This window comes from Procambarus clarkii, chromosome 65, assembly GCF_040958095.1.
Source record: "Procambarus clarkii isolate CNS0578487 chromosome 65, FALCON_Pclarkii_2.0, whole genome shotgun sequence".
Taxonomy (NCBI): Eukaryota; Metazoa; Arthropoda; class Malacostraca; order Decapoda; family Cambaridae; genus Procambarus; species Procambarus clarkii.
Genome location: NC_091214.1, coordinates 16,775,017 through 16,802,585, shown reverse-complemented (window position 1 = coordinate 16,802,585; position 27,569 = coordinate 16,775,017). Strand labels below are relative to the sequence as shown.

At 39.0% G+C, this 27,569-nt stretch overlaps 1 protein-coding gene across 4 annotated transcripts in view; it reads left to right on the top strand.

Annotated features, from left to right (window-relative positions):
- The window catches only part of LOC138354936 (enolase-phosphatase E1-like), a 117,191-nt gene that overhangs the window by 13,594 nt on the left and 76,028 nt on the right, over window positions 1-27,569 (top strand). For all 4 annotated transcript variants that reach the window (XM_069309453.1, XM_069309452.1, XM_069309455.1 and 1 more), the window contains exon 3: window positions 24,250-24,336. In XM_069309453.1, the coding sequence (XP_069165554.1) occupies window positions 24,250-24,336 (87 nt within the window). The remainder of the gene's footprint in view (window positions 1-24,249; window positions 24,337-27,569) is intronic.

Below are 27,569 nucleotides of genomic sequence, written 5' to 3'. Positions count from 1 at the left end.
GCTGTCACCATACAAGATTAGTGGTTCGCTATGGGGAACACAAATGTAGATACTTATATATAACGGTTATATATAGTGTGATACCAGCAAAAGGAGTGTTGGGAGAAACCATTTTGGTGAAGGAGGTGGCATCATCTTTCTGACTTGTCATGCTGTATAAGGGTGGCCACTATGCTCTTTCTGCACTTTACCAGCTTAGATGAATGGTTATGGTGAACAGAACATGTAGATACTTATATATAATGTCTGTATATAGCGAATAATAGCAAAAACAGTATGGTGGGAGGAGGAATATAGTGTAATAACCAACAAAGTATTTGTTCACTGTTTTATGAACATCATAATTGAATCAATAATATGCACACCATAATTTTGAGTACAGTGATGATTCACATATTTTATTAAGTAAATATATCACACTACACAATATTGAATAGTATTACAGCAAAAAAACGTAGACAAAATCAATCAGAGACATTGAAGTTATTAGGTAATTATATCTGTGGCACCCCACCCCCCCTCATCCCCCACCTGACAGCTTCGGCAGCAGAACTGCCTCGACACTTGCTGAGTCTGCGCCTCTTTTTTGCCAGACTTCCACGACCCATTGCGGCCAAAGTATGCTACTTACGATTTGTTTATTATTTTTCCCGTGATCAGGGAACACGAAAGGTTAAGGAGAAACATTTTAAAACAAATTTTTATGCACCTGTGGGTGACAAAGGCCAAATAGCCCTTAGCAACACAAGGGTTAATACCAACCTGGGTGAGGGATGGATGGCGGGAGTGAGGTGGAGGTTTTGTTAGTGCGGTGAAAATAGAAACAGGGATGGAGGCACTGATGGAGAGATAGGAGCAGTGAGGGGGGAAAAGGAAGTGAGGGAGGGATAGAGGCAGTGAGGAAAGTATGACATAAGTGTCAGGAGTGGATGTGGATGTCAGTAGTGTGGGTGTATGGAGTGGGTTTGGGCATCATTAGTGTAATGACTGTACCTTGTCACAGTCATTACACTAGTTGGAAGGCACTATTCCTCAGGCAGTCCCCATGGCAAAGTGGTTACACATTCGCCTGACGGTTCGCAAGCACTTTGGTCTGGGTTCGTATCTTGGCCGGGGAGGATTTACTTGGCGCCAATCCTAAACTTGCATTTGTTCACCTAGCAGTAAATGGGTATGTGGTTGTTAAATGATTTGGGGGTCGTATTCCAGGGAAAATTAGGATCAAGGACTTTCCGAAACACTGCATGCAAGTTGCTGTACAAGAATGTAAGCACTCTTGCATATACAGTACTGTATAAATAAATAAATAAAAGTAAATTGCGAGTGGAATGGGTGTGGATGTCGGTAGTGGTTGATGGTATCTGGAGTGTGTGTGGATGTTTAGAGCAGGTGTGGGTGTTAGTTGCTTAATCATTTATTTTTAATTTTTGCCCTGGAGCAGGCTAGTTACTAATTGTAAATAACAAAACAATATCTGTGCTGTATCTGGTTGATTATGTATTCATTTAAATATTTACAAGAAAATAAAATGGGGTTTGACTCAATTTAAGACTGTATGACATCCTATGGCCAGTAGGGTGAGCTGGGGGGGGGTTGAACATGGAGACTGAATCTGCTGGATTACTGAATCTACTGGGCTAAATGGGCCTACTTTGTCCTACTTTTAGACCTACTGGCCTAAAAGTTCATATCTACATTTGAAACTGTGTGGAGTCAGCCTTCACCACATCACTGCCTAATGCATTTCATCAGTTAACTACTCTGACACTGAAAAAGTTCTTTCTAACGTCCCTGTGGCTCATTTGGATACTCAGTTTCCACTGGTGTCCCCTTGTTCGTGTACTATCCACATTAAACAGTTTATCTTTATCTACCCTGTCAATTCCTGAGAGTTTTGTAGGTAGTGATCATGTCTCTCCGAGCTCTCCTGTCTTCCAGCGATGTGAGGTGCATTTCACGCAGCCTTTCCTCGTAACTCATGCCACTTAGTTCTGGGATTAGCCTTGTGGCATACCTCGGAACTTTTTCGAACTTCATCTTGTGCTAGACAAGGTACAGGCTCAATGGAGGGGCTGCATGTTCCAGGATTCATCTTACATATGTGGTATACAAGGTTCTGAAGGATTCCTTACACAGGTTCCTGAAGGCAGTCATGATGGTAGCCAGCCTTGCATACAGTGCTGATGTTATTCTTTTGATGTGGATTTCAGGAGACAGGTTTGGTGTGATATCAGTTTCTAGATCTTTCTCTGTCCGTTTCATGAAGGACTTCATCTCTCATTCGGTATCCTGTGTCTTGCCTCCTGTTTCCACTGCCTAGTTTCATTACCTTACATTTACTTGGGTTGAACTTTAGTAGCCGTTTGTTGGACATATGCCCATGTTTGGCTTTCCAGTGCTCTTTGTCTAGTCTGGCAGTCTGTGACAATCGGTCTAGCCTCTGTCTAGACCCAGTTTGCTTAGACTGTCTAGACCTAGTTTGTCTAGCCTGACAGCCTGTCAGGCCTGGCAGTATGTCTAGCCTGACACTGTTTAGACTGACAATGTCTATACTGACAGTCTGTCGAGATTAACAATGTCGAGACTGGCAATGTCTATACAGCTGTACTGACAATGTCTATACTGACAATGTCTGTACTGACAATGTCTATACTGACAATGTCTATACTGACAGTCTGTCGAGACTGACAAAGTCTATACTGACAGTCAGTCAAGACTGTCTATACTGACTGTCCAGACTGATAACCAAGGGCCTGACAGCTGAGTGGACAGCTCTTCGGATTCGTAGTCCTGAGGTTCCGGGTTTCATCCCCAGTGGAGTTGGAAACAAATGGGCAGAGTTTCTTTCACCCTGATGCGCCTGTGAGTTAGACAGCTACTACAGGCTGCTTCCTGGAGATGTGTAACAAAATGGAGGCCTGGTCTAGGACCGGGCCGCGGGGACGCTAAGCTCCGAAATCATCTCAAGACTGACCGTTGTCTAGACTGACTTGGTAGACTTGGCAGTTTGTCTAGCCTGACAGTCTGTGTAGACTGACAAAATATATATATATATATTGTCTAAGGCAGCGTCTGCGATGCTCTCGGACGCAGGTTCGAATTCTCGTCATGGCCCTTGTGGATTTGTTCATTTGATGCATCATGCAATTGTGATTTCTGTGTGTCATCTATACTGTTTTAAAAAAAAAAACTAATATTTTTTTAGCCTGACATTCATTTCAAAATCATTTTTGTTTCCTTAGCTTGAATCTATGTCTTCTTCTTCTTGAAGTTGCTTGTTTTAGGAATGCCTTTGTCAATTTGGTCATTTCCTGTTATTATTTTGTAAGTGGTGATCATGTCACCTCTTTTTCTTCTATGATCTAGCTTTTAATGCCTCTAGCCTTTTCTTGTAACTCATGTTTTTCAATTCTGGAAGCCATTTTGTAGCATGCCTTTGCACATTTTACAGTTTATTTATGTGCTTCTTAAGATATGGGCACCATACAAGTGCTACATATTCCAATTTTGGTCTTACAAAAGTCATGAACAGTTTCTTTATTATTTCACTATCCATATATAAATGCACGTCTGAAGTTGGAAAGCAACACATATGCTCCTAGCACAATATTCTTTGTGTTCCACTGGTGACAGTTTATTATCCAAGACCACCCCTAGATCTCACTCTATTAGTTTTTTTTTAATTCCTTCCCTCATAATTTATAAATAGCGTGTAGTCTATTTTTTCCGATTCAACATTCCATAACATGACATGACAATATACAAGGTTAAATGAAATACATGGTACAGGGCACAATCAGACTTACTCATTGAAGGAAAGCAACATGTAAAAGATCTGGGAATTATGACATCTGATGACCTGAAATTTAGTGTATTTACCAAAGTATAGTTACAGGATGAGAGTTACACAAATCTCAATAGCATGATGTATCAGATGAACAAATCCACAAGGGCCGTGATGAGGGTTCGAACCTGTTATTGTTGGGAACATCCCGTGCGTAGGTTCGAACCCCCTCATCACGGCCTTTGTGGATTTGTTCCCAGCCCTCTTTATCATATAATGCTTTGAAACTACTGATGCTTTTGGCCTCCACCACCACATCACCTAACTTGTTCCAACTGTCTACCACTCTGTTTGCTAAAGTGAATTTTCTTATATTTCTTTGGCAGCTTTGTTTAGTTTAAATCTATGACCTCTTGTTCTTGAATTCCACATCTCAGGAATTCTACTCTATCAATTTTGTCAATTCCCGTTATTATTTTGTATCTTGTCAGTGATCATATCACCTCTTTTTCTTCTAGTTTTGGTATTTTTAATGCCTCTGACCTCTCCTCGTAGCTCTAGTCCTACAGTGTTGGGAGCTGTGTGTGTGTCTTTTATCTATATGTATAAAAATGTAAATGTTCGTTCGTTCAGAATCACTAATCTCCGAAAGTTCTTCACCGATTGCTTTGAAATTTTCACACAACGTTCCAGCAACCTTTCCCTGTCCCCCAGTCCTCCCCACCATTCCCCTCTCCCCTGTCCCCTCATCCTCCCAACCATTCCCCACTCCCCTATTCCCTCGTCCTCCCCAACTATTTCCCACTCCTCTATCCCCTCGTCCTCCCCACCATTAACCTTTCCCCTGTCCACTTGTCCTGCCCACCATACCCCACTCCACCGTTCCCTTGTCCTCCCCACCATCTCCCACTCCACCGTCCCTTTGTCGTCCCCACTATTTTTCCATCACCTGTCCTCTTCCTCCCCACCATCCCCCCTCCCCCCTACTCCCCTTGTCCTCTCCACCATTCTCCATTCCCCCATCCCATTGTCCCCACCATCCCCAACTCCCCCCCCCCATCTTCTCGTCCTCCCCACCAATACCCTTTCCCCTCGTCCTCTTCACCATCTCCCTGTCCTCTCCACCATATTTTATATATATATATATATATATATATATATATATATATATATATATATATATATATATATATATATATATATATATATATATATATATATATATATATATATATATATATATATATATATATATATATATATATATATATATATATATATATATATATATATATATATATATATATATATATATATATATATATATATATATATATATATATATATATATATATATATATATATATATATATATATATATATATATATATATATATATATATATATTATATTATATTATATTTATACATATACAGTGGAACATTGAAAAACAAATTTAATCCGTTCCGGCACTGAGCTCATTATGTGAAACGCTTGTCTTTCAACCCGAATTTCCCCATTTAAAATAATGGAATTAATTAATCCGATCTACCACCGAAAAACATCAATATGATATGCGATGTTTTAAATAATGGAGCAGCCTACCTTACATTCACTGAACAAACCTTCATGACATTTTTCTTTATATATCCAACTTGTACATACCAGAGCCCTGGTATGTACAAATTGGAACCCCATATAACCCTCAATATAGCACGTCAATACAATATAGCATACATTTAACCTGTGTGGCACTTTTGTATATCTTCTAGATCTAAATATTAATAGGAGCTGTATGGGCCAATAAGTCTTCTGCAGTTACCGTCTTTCTTATATTTCCTTTCCTTCACCTTTTCGTGCTGGTCAGGTAATCTGCCCTGGCGGGTATAATGCTTTGAAATTACAATACTGACGGTTTTGGTCTCCCACCTTCTCACCTAACTTGTTCCAACCATCTACCACTCTGTTTGCAAAAGTGAATTTTCTTATATTTCTCCGGCAGCTTTATTTCGTTAGTTTAAATCTATGACCTCTTGTTCTTAAAGTTCCAGATCTCGGGAATTCTTCCCTATCAATTTTAACGATTCCTGTTACTATTTTGTATGTAGTTATCATACTGGCTCTTTTTCTTCTATCTTCTAGTTTTGGCGTATTTAATGCCCCTTACCTCTCCTCGTAGCTCTTGTCCTTCAGTTCTGGGAGCCACTTAGTGGCACATCTTTGACCTTTTCCAGTTTGTTGATGTGTTTCTTAAGATATGGGCACCAAACCACCACTGCATATTCCATTTTTGGTCTAATAAAGGTCATGAATAATTTCTTTAGCATTTTGTCATACATGTACAGTATTTAACAGCAATTCTGAAGTTAGAAAGTGTGACATAGGCTCCTCGCACAATGTTCTTAAATTCTATCCTCAGGTGATATTTTTCTATCCAGAACCACCCCTAGATCTTTTTCTTTATCAGAATTCTTTAAAGATTTCTCACATAATTTTAGGTTGTGTCGAGTCTATGTTCAATTCCACATTCTATAACATGGCATTTATTCACATTAAATTCCATTTGCCAAGTGGTGCTCCATAAACTTTCTTTGTCCAAATCGTCTTGAAGGGCATCCTCATCTAAGTTTCTTATCTTCCTTATTATCTTAGCATCATCAGCAAACATGTTCATATAATTCTGTATTCCATCTGGTAGATCGTTTATGTAGACAGTGAACATTACCGGTGCAAGAATTGAACCCCATGGTACTCCACTAGTAACATTTCTCCAGTCCTATACATAGCATCTGAATACTTCCCTCATTTTTCTGTAAAAAAATTTCATCGATGTTAGAAGCCTACCTGTCACTCCTCCAATATGTGCCAGTTTCCAGAACAACCTCTTATGAGGAACTGTCGAATGCCTTTTTTGGGTCCAGATGCAGTCAACCTAACTATCACTTTCCTATAAAATCTCTGTGGCTACCTACCATGTGGTAAGGCTCGATCATAGAAACAGTGACTATTACACTTGTCAATGATACAGGTCTATAATTTAGTGGGTATTCCCTGCTGCCACTTTTGTAGATTGTAACTATGTTAACCTTTTTCCACACATTTGCTAGGACTTGTACGCAAGGATGTCTGAAAAATCATTTAAAGTGGAATGCTGAGCTCAGGTACATATTCTCTCAGAACCGATATTGAAACTCCTGAGCCAACTGCTTTGTTCTTACTTAGCTCCTTGAGTATTTTTTCTTCATCTCAATACACCTCTATATGCTCTATGTTGTTCTCTGGCATTCTTATTGTGTCTGGGTCTCCTTGAAGTTACCTTAGTGTTTCCAGGGCTTAGTGTCCCCACAGCCCGGTCGTCTACTAGGCCTGAAGATTTCATGCCTTTGAAGATTTCATGTATCTGAAGATTTCATTTTGCACAAACACACTTTGGAACTGTTCATTTAATGTTTCACACATTTCCTTTTAATTTTGTCAATCTATTTCTTATTTTCAACCTCTGAATATTATCCTTTACGTACCTACAATTTGCCGTTGATGAATTTATAGAATAGGCCTGGTTCTCTTTTACATTTGTCCGCTATCCCTTTCTTAAAATTTCTTTCTGCCTGTCTCCTCACTGCCGTGAAGTTGTTTCTTGCTTCTTTTTGTCGCTAATATGTTTGGGGATTTGGCCTCTTCCTATATTGATTCCATTTTTGTGTCTTGGTCTATGGCCCTCTTGCAATTTCTGTTGAACCATCCTGTGTGTAATAACAGCAAAAGAAGTGTTGGGAGAAGCCATTTTGGTGAGGGAGGTGGCATCTTCTGCATGACTTATGCTGTGTAAGGGTGGCCACTATGCTCTTTGGGCACCATACCAACTTAGCTGTACAGTTATGGTGAACAAAACATGTAGATACTGTACCTATATATAATGTGTGTATATAGTGTAATAACACCATAAACAGTATATTTGGAGGATGAATATTAGTGCATCTGGCCTTGAACCTGTTAGGGAGGGAGGGCACATCAGCTGTGTGTAATTACCTAAGTGTAGTTACAGGATGAGAGCTACGCTTGTGATGTCCCGTCTCCCCAGTGCTTTTTGTCATATAACGCTTTGAAATTACTGACGGTTTTGGCCTCCTCCACCTTCTCACCTAACTTGTTCCAACCGTCTACCACTCTTGTTTACAAAAGTGAATTTTCTTATATTTCTCCGTCAGCTTTGTTAGGTAAGTTTAAATCTATGACCTTGTTCTTAAAGTTTCAGGTCTCAGGAATTCATCCCTATCAATTTTATCGATTCCTGTTACTATTTTGGATACAGTGATCATATCCCCTCTTTTTCTTCTATCTACTAGTTTTTGCATATTTAATACTTCTAACCTCTCCTCGTAGCTCTTGCCCTTCAGTTCTGGGAGCCACTTATTGGCATGTCTTTGCATCGTGGCGACCTCTGTCAGTCTGAACTCGCCATACCAGCTTAGTTGTACAGTTATGATGAACAAAACATGCAGAAACTTATATATAACCTGTGTATATAGTATAATAACCGCAAAAGTATTTGTTTATTGTTTAATGAACGTAATAATTGAATCACTAATATGCATACCATAATTTTGAGTATAGATATGATTCACACATTTTATTATATAAATATATCACATTACAATATTGAATAATATTACTGCAAAAAACTAAGAAAAAATCAGACATTGAAATAATTAGGTAATAATCTTTGTGGCAACTCCCACCTGACAGCTCGATCGGAGCAGACCTCTGGCACTTGCTCTGTCAACGCCTCTTTTTTTTTTTTTTTGCCTGATTTTCCCACCGTATTGCGGCCAAAATATGCGACCTACGATTTTATTATTATTTTTCCCGTGATCAGGAAAAACACTTGGCGGTGTTGATGCCCGTAAGGCCCTGAGCAGCTTAAGGGTTAACCACCGAATGTCAGCAGCCTTAAAATATGACATTCCCGCTGTGCGCCGAAAATCAATTCTTTGCAAAAAAAAAAAAATCTTTTTCTCTTATACATAGTTAAAATATAAGTCTGATCACAGGAAACTAAAAAAAAATATATTGTATGTGTAGCTGAGATGAGAAGTTGAGCAAATTATAGGCGCTGACCGATGGAGAACTCGGGGTCACTCGACCCCACCACCCTGTCGGACGGCAATTGCCGCGAATATAATTTTTCACAATTATTTTGATGTTTCTCATGCATTTCTTCTCTTTTTTTTGCTGTAATATTATTCAAAAGTGTGTAATTTGTGGGATTTATATAGTTCAATGTGCAGAACATCGCTATGCTAAAAATGATGTGACTCGTATACTGTATGTGAAATGCATATTCTACGATCAATCAAAGGAGGTTTTTGCTGTTATTACATTTACACACACATACATTGTATATACCTATCTACATGTGTTTACCATAACGAACCACTAAGTTGGTATGGTGAGTCAAAACAACAAGAGTGGCTGCGACACAGTAGCTAGCAGATGCCACCTCCCTCTCTCCTTCAACACCTCACTCGCCAACATTCCTCCTCCCACCATACTGTTATTGTTTTTATTACACCATTTGCACACGCTATATATAAGTATCTATATGTTTTGTTCACCATAAACTAAGCTGGCATGGTGTCCAAATAACATACTGGCCACAAAAAAACTGCTTGACAAGTGACACAGCAGCTACCTAACGACAGCCTCACTGTTGTTACACTATATACACATACGTTATATATAAGTATCTACATTTGTGATCTTAGCCGTTACCTTGAGGTTTACCTTGAGGTGATTCCGGGGCTCAGTGACCCCACGGCTCGGTCATCGACCAGGCCTCCTCGTTGCTGGACTGGTCAACCAGGCTGTTGGACACGGCTGCTCGCAGCCTGACATATGAGTCACAGCCTGGTTGATCAGGTATCCTTTGGAGATGTTTGTCAAGTTCTCTCTTGAACACTGTGAGGGGTCGTCCAGTTACGCCCCTTATGTGTAGTGGAAGCGTATCTAGGGCCTCTGATGTTGATAGTTCTCTCGCAGAGTACCTGTTGCACCTCTGCTCTTCAATGGGGGTATTCTGCACATCCTGCCATGCCTTCTGGTCTCATGTGCTGTTATTTCTGTGTGTAGGTTTGGGACCAGCCCCTCTACTATTTTCCATGTGTAAATTATTATGTATCTCTCCCGCCTGTGCTCAAGAGAATACAGGTTTAGGCTCTTTACTCGGTCCCAATAGTTTAGATGTTTTACTGAGTGGATTCTAGCAGTAAAGGATCTCTGCACGCTCTCCAGGTCAGCAATTTCTCCAGCTTTGAAAGGGGCTGTCATTGTGCAGCAGTATTCCACTCTAAGAGAGCACTAGCGTCTTGAAAAGTATCATCATCGGTATAGCATCTCTAGTGTGAAAGGTTGTTGTTATCCAACCTGTCATTTTTCTTGCAGTTGTGACGGCTACTTTAGTGTGTTCTTTAAATGTAAGGTCTTCCGACATCAGTACACCCAAATCCCTTACATGGCCTTTCTGTTCTATGTTATGATTTGACTGAGTTTTGTACATGGTTTCCGTTTTTATATTTTCATTTTGTACATGGTTTTGTACATGGTTTCCGTTTTTATATTTTCATTTTTTCCATAGCGCATGAGCTGAAATTTATCTTCGTTAAACACCATGTTATTTTCTGTAGCCCATGGAAAGACCTGATTTACATCTGATTGAAGGTTTGCCGTGTCCTCTATGTTGTTTACTCTCATAAAAATCATCTGCAAAGGCTGATACAGTACTATAGGTTGTGTCCTTGTCTATGTCCGATATGAGGATGAGAAAAAGTATTGGAGCAAGCACAGTACCCTGGGGGACTGAGGTTTTTACGGTTAATGGTCCGGATTTTATTTTGTTGACTATTACACATTGGGTTCTATTAGTCAGGGAATTGTAGATCCATCTGCCTATTTTAACCGTAATTCCTTTTGAACGCATTTTATGTGCAATAACACCATGGTCACATTTGTCAAAGGGTTTTGCGAAATCTGTGTAAATTACATCAGCGTTTTGTTTGTCTTCCATGGCATCTAGTGCCATGTCATAGTGGTCCAGTAACTGATAGGCAAGAGCGCCCTGTTCTAAAACCATGTTGTCCGGGGGTTATGGACAATGCTGTGATTCCATGTATTGCTGGGGATATGGGGATGCTGTGATTCCATGTATTTTGTGATCTTACTTCTTAACACTCTCTCAAAGATTTTTATGATGTATGATGTTAATGCTATTGGTCTGTAATTTTTTGCCTCTGCCTTATTTCCTCCTTTATGGAGCCGTGTGCGTTCGTGTGTAATTACCTAAGTGTAGTTACTGGATGAGAGCTACACTCGTGGTGTTCTGGTTTCCCAGCTCACTTATATTGCTGATAGTGAATTTTCTTATATTTCTTCGGGTGCTTTGTTTAGTTACCGTATTTGCCGGCGTGTGAGACGCACCCTCACATAGGACACACCCCTATTATACAGAAATATTTTGTGGACTTTTTTTTTTTTTAATGTTTCATAATACATTTATTGAAAGATATTTTAAAGTGGATAAAAATATAAGAACAAAGGTAATTGCTGCAGAAAGCCTATTGGCCCATACACAGCAGCTCTTATTTATAACCACCCAATCCTACTCATATACATGTCCAATCCACTTTTGAAACAATCGAGGGACACCACCTCCACCAAGTTACGCGGTAATTGGTTCCACAAATCAAGAACCCTGTTACCGAACCGGTGTTGACCCATGTCTTTCCTAAATCTAAACTTATCCAATTTATATCCATTGTTTTGTGTTCTGTATTGTGTTGATACTTGTAATACCCTATTAATATCCGCTTTGTTATGTCCATTCATCCACTCGTAAACCTCTATCATGTCACTCCTAACTCTTCGCCTTTCCAGTGAATGCAATTTAAGCTTTGTTAATCTTTCTTCATGTGACAGATTTCTAATTTTGGGGAATAATTTGGGGGGATTAACTCTGTCATCCTACGCTGGACTCGTTCAAGTGAATTTATATCCGTTCTATAGTACGGCAATCAAAACTGAACTGCATAAATGGGGCCTAACCAGAGAAAGATATAGCTGAAGTTGAAGAACAACACCAGGTGTCTTGTTAGTAACACTTCAATTAATAAATTCCAGTGTCCTATTTGCCTTATTACGAACAATCATGCATGCATTGAATCATAACTCCCACATCCTTTTCACAATCCGACTTTGCAATCTCAACACCATCTAGCTCGTATCTTGTAACTCTATCATCATTACCTAGCCTCAAAACCTTACATTTGTCTGCATTAAACTGCATCTGCCAATCTTTTGACCATTTCAAAACCTATTTAGATCGTCTTGTAGTAATAGTGAGTCATTTTCCGTGTTTATTTCCCCTTCCGATTTTTGTATCATTGTGGATATTCAACCACAACTCTTACCTCCTCTAAGATCAGTAGTGGTAGTGGTGTTTATATTTTGGGCAAGAAAATTGCTATTCAGGATGTGAAACTTGTTTTTCTGAATGTGATTTTATCCCCGTATCAGGCTATCAGGGCAGTGTACCCAGTGGTGGCGCACCATCATAATGCTCTGGTGTTTTCATTCACGCATTGCAAATGGCTAAGCAGGCGGATGAAAGTTGAACATTCCTTTAAAATTTCTAGGATCATTTTTCATTTAGATAACGAATAAATGTGTCTTAAAGGTAACACCGTCATTAAATAATGTATGGCTTATCAGTTATGGGTTATGTATACTGGGTAAGATGATGTGGATTTTCTTCATACCTGCCAACATATCATAAGTTTGTGATAACAGACTGTGATAACTTTGCTTCCTGGAAGCAAAGCACCTATGGGATGAAATATCTTGAGCATCTAGGTCTAGCAGTATTTGTCATGGGTGACTTTAATTTTAGTGGAATAAATTGGTTTTAACAGAACAGGGAATAATGAAGCAGAAGATATTCTAGAAGTAATTGATGATCACTTTCTTATGCAACACATTAAGGAACCAATGCGGGAAAATAATATTTTAGATTTAGTGTTAACTAACAGGGAAAAACAAATTAATGACATCGAAATAGGGAGTGAACTAAGGAACAGTGATCACAAAGAAATAAGATCTAGCATAGAATGGAATAGATCTGTAGGAGAAAATTCTGTTAAAAGTGCCAGATTTTTGAAAAGCTGATTTTAATAGCTAAGAAATTTTTTGGATTAAATTAATTGGAAAGTCTTGGGCATAGGGGTGGGCTGGTCTTGGAGCGAGGTGTGAACCCAGCAATAGATGACGATCTATTGCTGGGCATGATAATGACGTAAAAAGGGATTCCGATGTGGATTTAAAATATAACTTATTTAAAAATATTCTAAGCAAAGCACAGGAACGTAGTATCTCTTATCTTGAGATGATTTCGGGGCTTTAGTGTCCCCGCGGCCCGGTCTTCGACCAGGCCTCCACCCCCAGGAAGCAGCCTGTGACAGCTGACTAACACCCAGGTACCTATTTTACTGCTAGGTAACAGGGGCATAGGGTGAAAGAAACTCTGGCCATTGTTTCTTGCCGGCGCCCGGGATCGAACCTGGGACCACAAGATTAAGTCCAGTGTGCTGTCCGTTCGGCCTACTGGCTCACTGGGCAAACTTGTTCCATCTTAATTGCACATTTTTATTCAGACTGCTGCTTGTCTCACCAGTTATCCAAACCTTTTTATCCAAACAAATCCCAATCGGTAACAGGCGTTCATAAAGCACGTGGCTGACTATAAACAAATTTGAAGACAAGAAAAAACAAGAGGGAGGGAGTATTATAATCACACACTGAAAAAGAGGCCTTCAAGTCAAAATCAAGCAGAAGAGGCCACATTTGTGAACTACAGAAAAATGTGTGGAAAGAATAACAGAAATTATTTATAAATTAAGACACTGGTGGACGAGCACAAACAACTTCAGGGGAGGGCAGTGGGTGATAAAAATCACTAGAAGTTTAAAAACTGCTTATAATGAAATACTGTAAATTACAATATGAAGATGGGCTACTGTGAGCAAAGTTCTCTTCCAGAAACTACAAAGAATTGACATCTCTCTCTTAAAAAAAAAAATTGTGTATGTGTGTACACACACATGCCTAGTATACCATACAAATTGAACAGATCGAATACTAATGACCCAAAAAGAATAACACAGGACCTGAAGAACCTTATAGGTAGGAGAGCGTGGTACAAAAGGATTAAGAATGGGGAAGTCAGTTTAGAACAGGAATTCGTACAACTGGTTAGAAATGTTTAAAAAAGAGATAAGGCGGGTAAAAAAAAGAAACTAAAGTTCACATAGCAGGGCAAGCAAAGACAAATCCTAATGGGGTTTTTCAGTTATATCGAACAAAGATTAGGGAAAGGATAGGTCCATTAAAAACTGAAACGGATCAGAAAACGGATAATGACAAGAGATGAATAGTACTGTACTGTATTTTTAATAAATATTTTATCTCTGTATTTACTAAAGAGGAACTTAACAATATGCCTTCAACTGAACAAATCTATGTGGGTGGGGACAAGGACAGGTTTACTAGTTTAGCAGTTAGCAGGGAGGATGTTATTAAACAAATAGTAAAACTCAAACCAAACAAATCCCCAGGGCCGGATGAAGTGTTTGCCAGGGTGCTTAAAGAATGCAAAGAGGAGCTTTGCGAGCCAGGTATCAACCAGGAGCCACTGTCTTCCATATTTAATAAATCAAGAGAGTCATGGAAAGTTGCTAATGTGGTACCAATTTTTAAGAAAGGAGATAGATCATTTGCGTCAAACTATCGGCCAATTAGCCTAACATCTGTTGTGGGAAAGTTACAGTACTTGAACCAATAATTGCAAATGCAATTCGTCTTCATCTTGAAAAACATAAATTAATATATGATTCGCAACATAGTTTTACAAATGGCCGTTCGTGTTTAACAAATTTGCTATCATTTTATTCCAGCATAGTTGAGGCAGTTGATAGTGGTAAGGATTGTGATGTTGTGTACCTTGACTTTAGCAATGCTTTTGACACAGTGCCACATGAAAGACTGGTTAAAAAGATAGAGGCTCATGGTATTGAGGGGGTGCTATATTAAGTTGGATTAGGGCATAGCTATACCAAAGAAAACAGAGTTAGTATAAATGGAGTTAAGTCAAAGTGGGAAAATGTTGTAAGTTGAGTACCTCAAGGGTACTGGGACCTCTGTTGTTTATAATATATATATGATTTAGATTCAGGTTTGAGTAGCAACATTTGCAAATTTGCTGATGATACAAAAATCGGTAGGGAAATAAACATGGAAAACGACTCGCTATCACTTCAAGTCGCTCTAAATAGGGTTTTGTAATGGTCACAAGATTGCCAGATACAGTTTAATGCTGATAAATGTTAAGTTTTGAGGCTAGGTAATAATGATAGAGTTACAAGATATGAGCTAGATGGTGTTGAGATTGCGAAGTCGGATTGCGAAAGGGATCTGGGAGTTACGATTAGTAAGAATTTAAAACCAAAAGATCAATGCATGAATGTTCGTAATACGGCAAATAGGACATTGGGATTTATTAATCGAAGCGTTAGTAACAAGACACCTGGTGTTGTTCTTTAGCTATATCTTGCTCTGGTTAGGCCCCATTTAGATTATGCAGTTCAGTTTTCGTCACCATACTATAGAATGGACATAAATTCACTTGAACGTGTCCAGTGTAGGATGACAGTTAATTCCCCAAATTAGAAACTGTCATATGAAGAGTGATTAACAAGCTTAAATTGCATTCACTGGAAAGGCAAAGAGTTAGGGGTGACATGATAGAGGTTTACAAGTGGATGAATGGACATAACAAAGGGGATATTAATAGGGTATTAAAAGCATCAACACAACACAGACCACGAGACAATGGGTATAAATTGGATAAGTTTAGATTTAGGAAAGACTTGGGTAAATACTGGTTCGGTAACAGGGTTGTTGATTTGTGGAACCAATTACCACTTAACATGGTGGAGGTGGTGTCCCTCGATTGTTTCAAATGTGGGTTGGACATGTATATGAGTGGGATTGGGTGGTTATAAATAGGAGCTGCCTCATATGGGCCAATAAGCCTTCTGCAGTTACCTTTGTTCTTATAACTAGGCTTCCTTTCAATATTTTATTACTACCCACAATTTTTGTGCCTAGCAAACTTACCCAGTATTCTCGTCCGGCTCCCTAACCTGCGAACCTAGCTAGTATTCTGTCTCCCATCCGTAATATGTCCGCATTAAAACCAGGGCACTTTTCTTATACATTTAAAAATAAAAAAATGTGCGTCTTATATGCCGGTAAATACAGTAGTTTAAATTTATGACCTCCTTTTCTTGAAGTTCCAGATCTCAGGAATTCTTCCCTATCAATTTTATTGATTCCCGCTACTATTTTGTACATAGTGATCATATTGACTCTTTTTTTTCTATTTTCTACTTTTGGCATATTTAATGCCTCTAACCTCTACTCGTAGCTCTTGTTGTTGTTCTGGGAACCATTTAGTTGCATGTCTTTGCACCTTTTCCAGTTTGTTGATGTGCTTTTTAAGATATGGGCACCATACAACTGCTGCATATTCCAGCTTTGGTTTAACAAAAGTTGTGAACACTTTCTTTAGTGTTTTGCCATCTGTGTATTTAAAAGCAAGTCTGAAGTTAGAAAATGTAGAATAGGCTCCTCGCATGATGTTCTTTATGTGGTTCTCAGGTAATAGTTTTCTATCTAAAACTACCCCTAGATCTCTCTCTCTATCAGAATTCTTTAAAGATTTCTTGCATAATTTATAGTTTGTGTGGGGTCTATAAAATGGCATTTATTCAAATTAAATTCCATTTGCCAAGTGGTGCTTCATACACTTATTTTGTCCAGGTCTTCTTGAAGGGCATGATAATCATCCAAGTTTCTTATCTTCCCGATTATCTTTACATCATCAGCAAACATGTTCATATAATTCTGCATTCCCTCTGGTAGATCATTTATGTAGACAATGAACATTACCGGTGCAAGAACTGAACCCTACGGTACTCACTCGCGCCATTTCTCCAGTCCAATATATTGTCTCCAATTACTGCCCTCATTTGTCTGTGAGATAGAAAATTTTTCATCCATGTTAGCCTATCTTGAGGTTATCTTGATATGATTTCAGGGTTTAACATCCCCGTGGCCTGGTCCTTGACTAGGCCTCCTTTTTTGTTATACATCCCCAGGAAGCAGCCCATAGTAGCTGTCTAACTCCCAGGTACCTATTTACTGCTAGGTGAGCAGGGGCATCATGGTGAAAGAAACTGCCCATTTGTTTTTGCTTCCGCCGGGAATCGAACCCGGAATTAGGAATACGAATCCTGCTGTCCACTCAGCCGTCAGGCCCCTATAGAAAGACCTGATTTACATCTGATTGGAGGTTTGCTGTGTCCTCTATGTTGTATACTCATAAAAATCCTAGTGTCATCTGCAAAGGATGATAGAGTACTATAGATTGTGTCCTTGTCTATGTCCAATATGAGGATGAGAAAAAGTACTGGAGCAAGCACAGTACCCTGAGGGGACTGAGCTCTTCACTGTTGATGGACCGGATTTTATTTTGTTGACTATTACACATTGGGTTCTGTTAGTCATAAAATTGTAGATCCTATTTTTCCGGTAATTCCCTTTGAACGTATTTTGTGTGCAATAACACCATGGTCACATTTGTCGAAGGCTTTTGCGAAATCTGTGTAAAGTACATCAGCGTTTTGTTTGTCTTCCATGGCATCCAAGGCCATGTCATAGTGGTCCAGCAACTGTGATAAGCAAGAGCACCCTTTTCTAAAACCATGTTGTCCAGGGTTATGGAGATGCTGTGATTCCATGTATTTTGTGATTTTCTTAGCGCACTTTCAAAGATTTTTATGACGTGTAATGTTAGTGCTATCGGTCTGTAATTTTTTGCCTCGGCATTATTTCCTCCTTTATGGAGTAGTGCTATCTCTGCTGTTTTTAGTGTGTCAGGGATAATGCCAGTATGTAGGATGTCTCCAAAGAATGTGAAGGGCCTGCGATAGTGGTTTTTTACCGTTCTTGATGAATATAGAGTTCCTCTGCCTGGTGCAGAGTGCATACGTATAGACATACCATCTATGGCTTCTTCAAAATCCAGGGAGGATAGGGTGACATCTGATACATGATTTGATGTTGGTATCACATCCATGAAAAATTCATTTGGATCAATCTTCAGTGTGTTTAGTGGCTCACTGAAAACAGTCGTACTGATTTCTCAGTACAGTACAGTATTTCGCTCATTTCTTTGTTGTCATCAGTGAACATTCCAACTCCCTTTCATAGGGGTCCGATACTAGATGTGGTTTTTTATCTTGATTTTGCATAGGAGAAAACATATTTTGAATTTCTGTTTAACTAATGGCCTTTTGTGCTCTTTGCCTCTCCTGAATTTTGTACGATTCTTGTAGCATTTGTCCAATCATTTCTATTTCTCTACCTAGCTTCTTCTTCATATTTGAGATAGGGTGTGACTCTCAAGTTGTTCCATGATTCGTTTTCTTCGAATCAGAGGGAACCCCGTTCCCGTTCCAATATGCATCTCCATCTTTTTTCTTAGGGGGTATGCAGTGTGAGCAAATTTCTAGTGCTACTGAGATTTTTTTTCCAGGCACTGGTTCAGGTTTGCATTTTCTAGTTCTTCCCACCTTATTTCTGTGAAGTCTTTGTTTATTTGCTACCAGTCTATCTGTTTATTATTGAAGTTTTTAATTCTCTTCCACTGGGATTTGGGACTGGTTTTGCACGTCTATTTTCCATGCTTGTCAGAACTTCAATTAAGTTGTGATCTGAGTAACAGGTATTTGTAATCATTGTTTCTGATCAATTATCATTATTAGTGAAAAGGAGGTCCAGTGTTCTTTTCTACTAAAAATGAATCTCATTTCTCACTAGAAATAAGCGTGTTCTTTCTAGTTTGTTATTTGCTGGTTTAAGACAGATCTGTCACTCTGTAGCAGGTCATTTGCATCTGTTCATTTAGGCTACTTCCTGGTATTCTCTCGGTTATAACTATTAGCTAAAGTCTTCCATTTCAAGTGCCATAGGTTGAAGCCCCCAAGCAGGATTATGTTTGAGGCTGAATTTGTGAGGTTTTCTAAGCAATGTTCTATTTTCATTGGTAAAATATAACACCAATAAATATTGGTGTTTAAACTACAGTACTGAGGATTTGCCTCCGGTGACTTGTATACAAGGACAATAACTACATTTAAGATTTCTATTTTGATTATCAGCACTTCCACTATATCATTTGTGGTGTTTAGCAGCTCAGTACAGGTGAGTGTGTCTTTGATGTACTGTACTGGCTGACTAGACTTATAGGCTTACCCTGTAACCTGTGTTTCCTGTTACATCTGAAAAGATTGTACAGTGGAACCTCGAGTGATGAGCAGCACCAGTTACGAGCATTTCGAGTAACAAGCAAGCCACTCACAGAAAATATGTCTCGACTGACGAGCTTTCGCTCGATTAATGAGTGTTCCCACTGGTTCTCGGACACCTCCAACGACAGTTTTGTTGTTGTTTTGCAAGATGAATTTTCCATATGACAAGCTCGGCGCCGGAATGGATTAAACTCGATAATCGAGGCGCCACTGTACTCCGAAATTCTTATTCTATTTCACCATCATAATTCTCCAGTAGTCCTTTGTGTGAGTTTCCGCTAGGGATGCAAACACTGCATTTTCATTATGTAGGAGGCCAGCTAAAGTGAACTTTGTTAGATTTGTGTGTTTTTATACACTGAATGTTGGCAAATAAAAGTGTTATCGTGTTTGGAAGTGCTTGATGCTTTACTTAGTGTTAATATCTGAGGCTCTGGTAGGGAGGCCACTGTATTTGTGTCCTCTCTAGCATTTGACCAAGTTGGTGGTAGAATCTGGACATTTTTAGCCATTCTTGCTAAAAGCATTCTTGCTATGCTCTTGCTAAAAGCTCATCCTGGTAAAAAGTGTTGTGGCTGCTTTTATCGAAGTGATTTGTCGGTTTTATTTGCCTGTTACCTCTTATATGAAAAGCGGGACATTCTATGTTAAAACATTCATTCATATTTATAGAGTTCTTGCACAGTTCTTGGTGAAAAAAAATCACAGCTTTTGGTACATTTACCTGTACTTAAAAGGTTTCTGCACTTTATGGGATGATCATATTTACATATTCCATTTGTTTTTCCCGATATCCCATGTTTACAGATATCCTATTTATAATATCGGCAGGTTTTGGGTCCTTGTTTTGTTTGTTTCTCTTTACCCGATCCTGGCACCAATATCGCATCTGACTCTGGTGCTGATACTGTGGCTGACCCTGGCATCCAGACCACACTGCTCTGGCTCCAAGACCTCGCCGGGATCTGACTCCACAACCACGCTGGGATCTGGCTTCAAAACAGATTGTACCTGGGTGTCCTGGACAGTTTGTTTGAAAACATTTGAGATTTCTGTGTGGGCATTTAGAAGTAATTCTCTGTGCTCCACTGGGGTTTTATCCAGAATTGCGATTATCTTCAAGGCAGTAATATTATCCTTTTTGCAGAACCAGTACACAGAGTGGTCTCTGAGACCAATTTTCCTTGCATTATTTGTCATGTTGGCACATTTACTGTGTGTGGCTGCTGAACATAGTTGGCACTGGAAGCTCTGCTGACAATCTAATTTCATGTTACATTTTGTACACATCTTTACTAAAGATATTTTTACGTAATACCTCTGGTCAGTGGTGATGAAGCAATGGACCAGTGGGGTGTTGGCTAGTGTTGGTGGGGGGGGGCCAGCTGGTAGGTGGTTGTATGAGTTGCCTGCCTTATGTCACACACTTAATTTGTGTAAACCCTGCATGTGTAAACTGGTCAGAATTGCATTTTACCTTTGTAAATGCACATTAATCACATAATGTAAAAACATGCCTTGAACACTGCTTTATGTAGAACAGATATATATCTATGCTTTTATATATGTAGATTAGATTAGCATTTTAAAAATGCTACAATTGTCTTAGGTGGTTGATTGTTCAATAAACCACTGAACTACATGTTTAACCCTCTAACTGCCCATGAAGGACAGAACAATATGTATATACTGTACTGTATGGTGGTTAGCATTGTAAATGAATGGCCACGTCTATGGTAGAAAATAAAACAGAAGCCTAATCAGTACTTAGCTCTCGGTACATGATGCATCTTAGTTATCAGTACGAGACATCATGTTAATGTGTGTTTTCTTTGTGCATTTGAAGAGAAGCATTGGAGGTAGAATTCCTGGACTACAAAGCCAGTGTGCATGGGGGTATTGTTTGATACCCCTGATCCCATAGGGCTCATGAGTCTTCAATGGAAGCCTAGAAACCCTAGAAGATTTAGTTGAATCCCATGTTGGAATTCTTTTACCATGTCATGGTGTAGTTGTTTCAGGCATTTGCTTGCTTGGTTTCCGAGTACCCAGAGCATAGGTTTGATTCCTCACGGTTCCTAGTGATTTTCTTTTAGAGTATTCCACGTGTTAATACCCGTACAGGGTATTATGTTAACACTATGTTAATACACTAACATAACACTAATTATATTAACACTATGTTAACACCAATTTACGTTTCTGTGGCCTCATTTGTGTGGTGTTACACACAATGAACCGGCGCTGGCCTACTGCACGCAATCCAGTTTGTGGTAATTTCTTGATTTGGTGTACCAGAAAGGCCTCCCTGTAAGCGAGCCTGGGTGCAGGAGCATGGTGCAATATTGGGTCCCGAATGGATTTTGTATGCCAGGGGTGTCTTTGCCAAACTTACCTAGTAGTTGTTTCACAACTTGAAAACTAAACAAACAGAAAAATAGTTTTCTAAAAAAAATCATGGTTTTCTATCTGTTTTCACAAGATAAATGTTTTAACTGTTCAGCATTGTTACGTCAAGAAGGTGGAAAATCATCTTGGTCCACTTCTGTTTTCCGTACACTACAGCACCCACCATCATGTGACATTTATCGACTAAACGCATATTGATGTTGTAGTCCATTACACAATCTGGCTTATAGATTATTTGTTTTGTTGTTCTGTTCACCTTACCACTGTCCACCATTGTACCAGGGTGAATGGTGGTCAACATGTTCACTTCTTCACTTCACATCTGTCTTTCCACCAGACTGAAAAAATTCCACCACTTTTTCTTACCTCGCAATCACCTTCTTGCATAGCAATGTCAAACAAAGGCATTTACCTTCGTTTTGGCTTTACTATGCACATACTCCAGTTCTATTATCATGCAAGAACCTGATTAGCAAGGGACTGGTATAATAGTTATCTATGTACAATATGTGCCCCTTGTTAAGATATGGTGCAAGCAGTGCATTCACCACACTACCTGAAAAGCCATGTGTCATTACCAGGAATTTCAACATGGCTTGTTCAGATATGGTGCAAGCAGTGCCTTCACCACACTACCTGAGAAGCCATGTGTCATTACCAGGAATGTTTACATTTGTAGCCGAATACAGTACTGTATCATGTGTAACACCATTCCTGATTCAAAGTCACAGAGCACAGAATTTCAATCCAAATCGGTGGCGTTTTGAGGGAATATACTGCTTGAAGACAGCACGTCCTATGAAAAGCACAAAGGATTCATTAATAACCATCTTCTGAGCTGGTATGTAGTAATCTCTGAACTTTCCAATAAGGTCAGTTAGCACGTGCCTCACCCTCCAAAGTCTATCATCCTGTCTCATCTGCATTATTTGCAAAATATAGACACCGTAGGAGTATCAAAAATCGGTCTCAAGACATATATTTCACGAACAATAGTGTTGAAACAGTGTTGTCTTTGCTCCAATAATGGGATATTACGTGTTTCACACAATGTTTCATTAACATACACATGGCAAAAACACACACAGTTCACCTACAGCCGTTTATTTCCAACGCTGTAATCGTGAAAATTCTCATACATACCACCAATGAGATCAGCTGCAAGTCTGTTCGTTTCATGGACAATATGTTCCATGAGCAGCTCATCAAAATATGCAGTGAAGAAGTTCATTTCACTCATTTCATCACCTGTATCGGGGAAAAGATCTGTAATCCCCACATCTTTTTTTTCAAAGGCGGAAGTTGATGGAACAAAATCTTCCCCATCACTCCACACAAATAAACGTGGTGTCTTCCGATAGGCAACAGCTGCACCACGGCGAGGAATTCGTGGACCAGGAGCTGAAGCAGGTCTAGCAACAGTAAGGGCAGGAAGAGACGATTAGGGAAACATAATTGAAGATGAGGGGATTTGTTCCTCATTGTCGCCATATTGTTCCATTCGGCGGCACTTGGCTGGGCAGGCGGGCTGCTGATGCGATGAAACCTCTTGGCAACATCACAACTGACTAGCAGGCGTGGCAAAACTATTCTCTATTCTAAATCACTAAAACCAGAGAATGGTGATTCACCTGTTTCAGACTCATCGATCAAATCATCATAATCTTGCAATGTAACACATGAACTATGTGCTTTGGCATGAAGTGGTGTTGAGTGGTGATGAGTAGTAACGGGTGACACTCTTGGCAACCTCACCCTCGTAGCACCAACATGTTCACTCACTATCCGTTGTTACAATATCCTCAGTGTATAGTCCTCATCTATATCCGAGTCATCAATATCAGGTTCATCAACGTCATTGAACAATTCATTAGTAATTTTGTCTTCGGTCAATGACTGCGTGGTGCGTTGAGCGAGGTTGGATGCTGGGTTGTGATGCACTCGCCATTGTATGTGGTCGGTAACTAAGGCCTGTGAGACAAAAGAGGCCTGCACTAGATTTTTTTCAAGATGGCGTCTGTTTACAATCGCCCTTGGCTTCGCTACAGGTGACCCCATTTACACTACGGTCCATTTGAATCGTCCCCGGCGCCCTGTGTCGTATATATATGCCATGTGCAGTTTAAGGGTTAAGCTTTAACTTTTCAACCATCTACAGAGACTGAAATATTGGGTAGTTTTTTTTTCATGCTGTGTCCATAACGACCATCTTTTTAAACACAGCTCAATCCTTGTACTGTTAAGTAATTAAAACAAGTTATCTAATAGATCTTCCTATTCCTCTCCCTCTTGACCCATTTCCTACCCCTTAATCTCCACCACCACTGTTACCACTACAACCACCATTACGAACACTGCATTATCACTACCGGAAACAACCCCTTACCCCTTCCCTGCAGCAGCTTGTACTTATTTTTAACCAGTATTTCCTGCAATCATTTAACAGAGGTATGCCATTGTTCTCATTATGATTATCATAATGAGTTCTCATTATGATTATTTTAATAAGAACAATGATTTTCATTTTCTTTTATCCTTATTTGATTGGTTGCTAGAATAATATTTTCTCTGTTGCAGATTGATGGCAAAGTACTCCAAAAAGCTTGTGAGCAAGTGCATCTACCTCAACATTCTGCAGGCAACTGATTTGCCACTGATTGACTTGTGAGTACTGGCTGCCTTTCATATGGATTGTTAATTTGTCTTGCTTGCCTGTGCTTGGGTTTACTCTTTATCCCTAGTACTATCTTCTGCTTCTCTTTGTTTTTACTGGTGGATCATTCCATGCCAAATCGTCTTGGCTCTCAACCCAGTCATCTCAGATATATAAACACTTGAAATTTGGTACATCTTGAGGTTATCTTGAGATGATTTCGGGGCTTTTAGTGTCCCCGCGGCCCGGTCCTCGACCAGGCCTCCACCCCCAGGAAGCAGCCCGTGACAGCTGACTAACACCCAGGTACCTATTTTACTGCTAGGTAACAGGGGCATAGGGTGAAAGAAACTCTGCCCATTGTTTCTCGCCGGTGCCTGGGATCGAACCCAGGTCCACAGGATCACAAGTCCCGCGTGCTGTCCGCTCGGCCGACCGGCTCCCTTTAGAGGACATGGTAGAGGACGTGAAGTAACTTAGGCAAATTTTTAGTGCTCGGTGATGAGCAATATTCGTACAGAAAGGTTGCTAAAGGGAAAACAAAAAAAATTTTACTTATAAGCTTGAAAAAATCTAATTCCGTAACTGCTTCTAAATGACCTAGAATATATAAAAAGTGAATTTTCATATTTTTGGGGAATTTTATTTGTTCATACATATTAATATATATATATATATATTGCCCATATACTGTATTGTATAGTTAAATACTTTCTCTCTCTGGTATAAGTTTCATTTTGAAATGGCTTTGGGAACGAGAGTAAAAATGATAAAGGACAGGAGTGTAGTAGTTACACACTTCTTGCATCAAACAAGTTCAGACTTGGCTGATAGGCTCTCTCATTCTGTAGGGTTGCCAATTTAGTTAAATTTTTGGTACATTTAGCTCCATCTTACATGTAGTTCCTAATTTACCATCAAATTTTCTGCGCAATTATTAAAACTGACATAAAAACTGGCGTAGATGATAGTTTTTTGTGTTCATTCAGACTCGGCTTCAACTTTTAATTTTAACTCCATATACTAACAAATTTAGCTCTTGTTGACAAATTTCAACATACAATATCACCCATTGTAACACCTTACTTATTTTTTACTGCTGCTGTGCCATTTGATACCAAATGTGTTGCAATGCACTTTTTAACCATTGCCCCACACACTATCAAGTTTTCACAACTTACAGATGTATGTGTCGAGGCATACTGTACTAGTCCCTAGCACCACGGAAGCTTTACCAAGACTGAGAATCAGTGATTCCAAATGAAACTCCTTAAAAAAAAACTAAATCTGTTAAAAAATAAAGTAAATAAATTTTAAGTTGAAGCTTAGTGGGATCTGAACTAGGTAGGCTACCACAAGGTAGGTAGGCAGCTTTATGAAGAAACTTTTCATAAGAGTCATCCACATGTCAGTTTTTATGTGTTTAATTTACTGCTGAGAATTTTATTGTAATTTAGGAGGTCGATGTACCCAGAGCATAGGTTCGAATCTTCACGGTTCCTACTGATTTTCTCATTGATATGTCACGTTAATGTGATTTCTTTGTGCACTAGATGGGAAACAACTTGAGCTAAATGTACCAAAAAAGAGCTAAATTTAGCCCTGCTGAAAAATACAGAGATACACATTAGACCAGTGTGAACTTGCCTGATTCATTTTTGGTGCAAGAAGGGTTTAACTGCTACACACCTGAACTTTATCATTTTTACTCCTGTTCCCAAAGCCATTTCAAAATGAACCTTATACCAAAAAGAGAATGCATTTAAGGGGCCTGGTGACGGTGCACCGAAACTTCCTCACATTAAATTTTTTTGTGAATAATATCTTCATGGTAAATGCTCCAACTTTTCCTAATGAATCAACATCATACCATGAACAGAAAAAAGTTAAACAAAAAAGTAACAATTACAAATTAATGATAAAAATATTAAAATGTCACCAATTGTTACTTTATTCATTATAGCCTCAGAATGGCATATACTGTTTGTTCCTTTTTTTTTTGAAAAATATTGTTTGAGAGTATTTACTGTAAAACATTTTTACAATGTGGCCATCCAAATATGTGCCAAATTTATAACTCCAAATATTATGGCTTTATGACTACACAACAAAAAGGAAACCTTAGAACTAAGAACTTTTGCACATATGCTAAAATGGTGAGAATCAGTCAGACACTGAATTTTTTATCAGGTCTCAGTTTAAAATTCTGTTCATACAAAAAAATGAAGTTAAAGTTCTCAACATTGTATATAGTACTTCAAATTTATGACATATCTTGTAAATTTTAATTAAGATTGCTTGGCATTTGTACTCAAATATGTGGAAGTTATAGGTCAATATGTGTTGAAATGAACTCAAGAAAAAATACCCCCCTCCCCACACACAAAAAAAAATATATAGGGATAGATTAGGGATAACAAACATATTTTACAGTAACTTTATTGCCCATATATATAAATGATAAGGACCTCATCTGGTCCTCATTCATCTATACAACCTAAAGAGAGAAAGAGAATAGAGTTCGAAATCTGCAAATAAATTGGCCCCCAAAAAATAAAAGTCAACAACTTCTGCCACCTGTGGCTGACCAATTTAACATGTTGACTAATTTTGTTCTAACTTTACATACTTGGTGCTGGATATGCATTCTCCAAGATGTAGAGGTTACAACAAAATCCTCATAGAAATAAAGGAGGTTACCTTGTGGTGCTTCCGGGGCTTAGCGTCCCCGCGGCCCGGTCGTCGACCAGGAGAGAAAAATAGAAAAACACAACAAAAGTGGTTGTCAGCATTTAGTACAAGGGGACATTACAAATATTGCCATTGGGCAATATATTTATATGATATATAATAAAATACATACTAACTCATTATTATGTGTGAAATCTGGCCCTCCAGGTGGCACCAGCTGCATATCCACTTTTGTAGACTTTACTACACTGTACTACTATTCTTCTTTGTGAGTCGGAGAAGTGCTTGCATCTCTTTATCCCTGATTTCCAGTAAACAGGTGGTGTCATTGCTGTTATCAGTACCGGTTGACCCCCATCTCACACGCATTTACTGTTTAAAAATTCATAAAAATCCACTCATGAACATGCAGTATTGGGAAGAAATTTCACGACGATGCCAAATAACGGGAGATTTGTTAAAAAATTTCGTATATTTCACATTTGAAAAAAATACTCCTCCATCACTGGGCCCTGTACCCCATAACTGTGTAACATATTTAACGTAAACATTT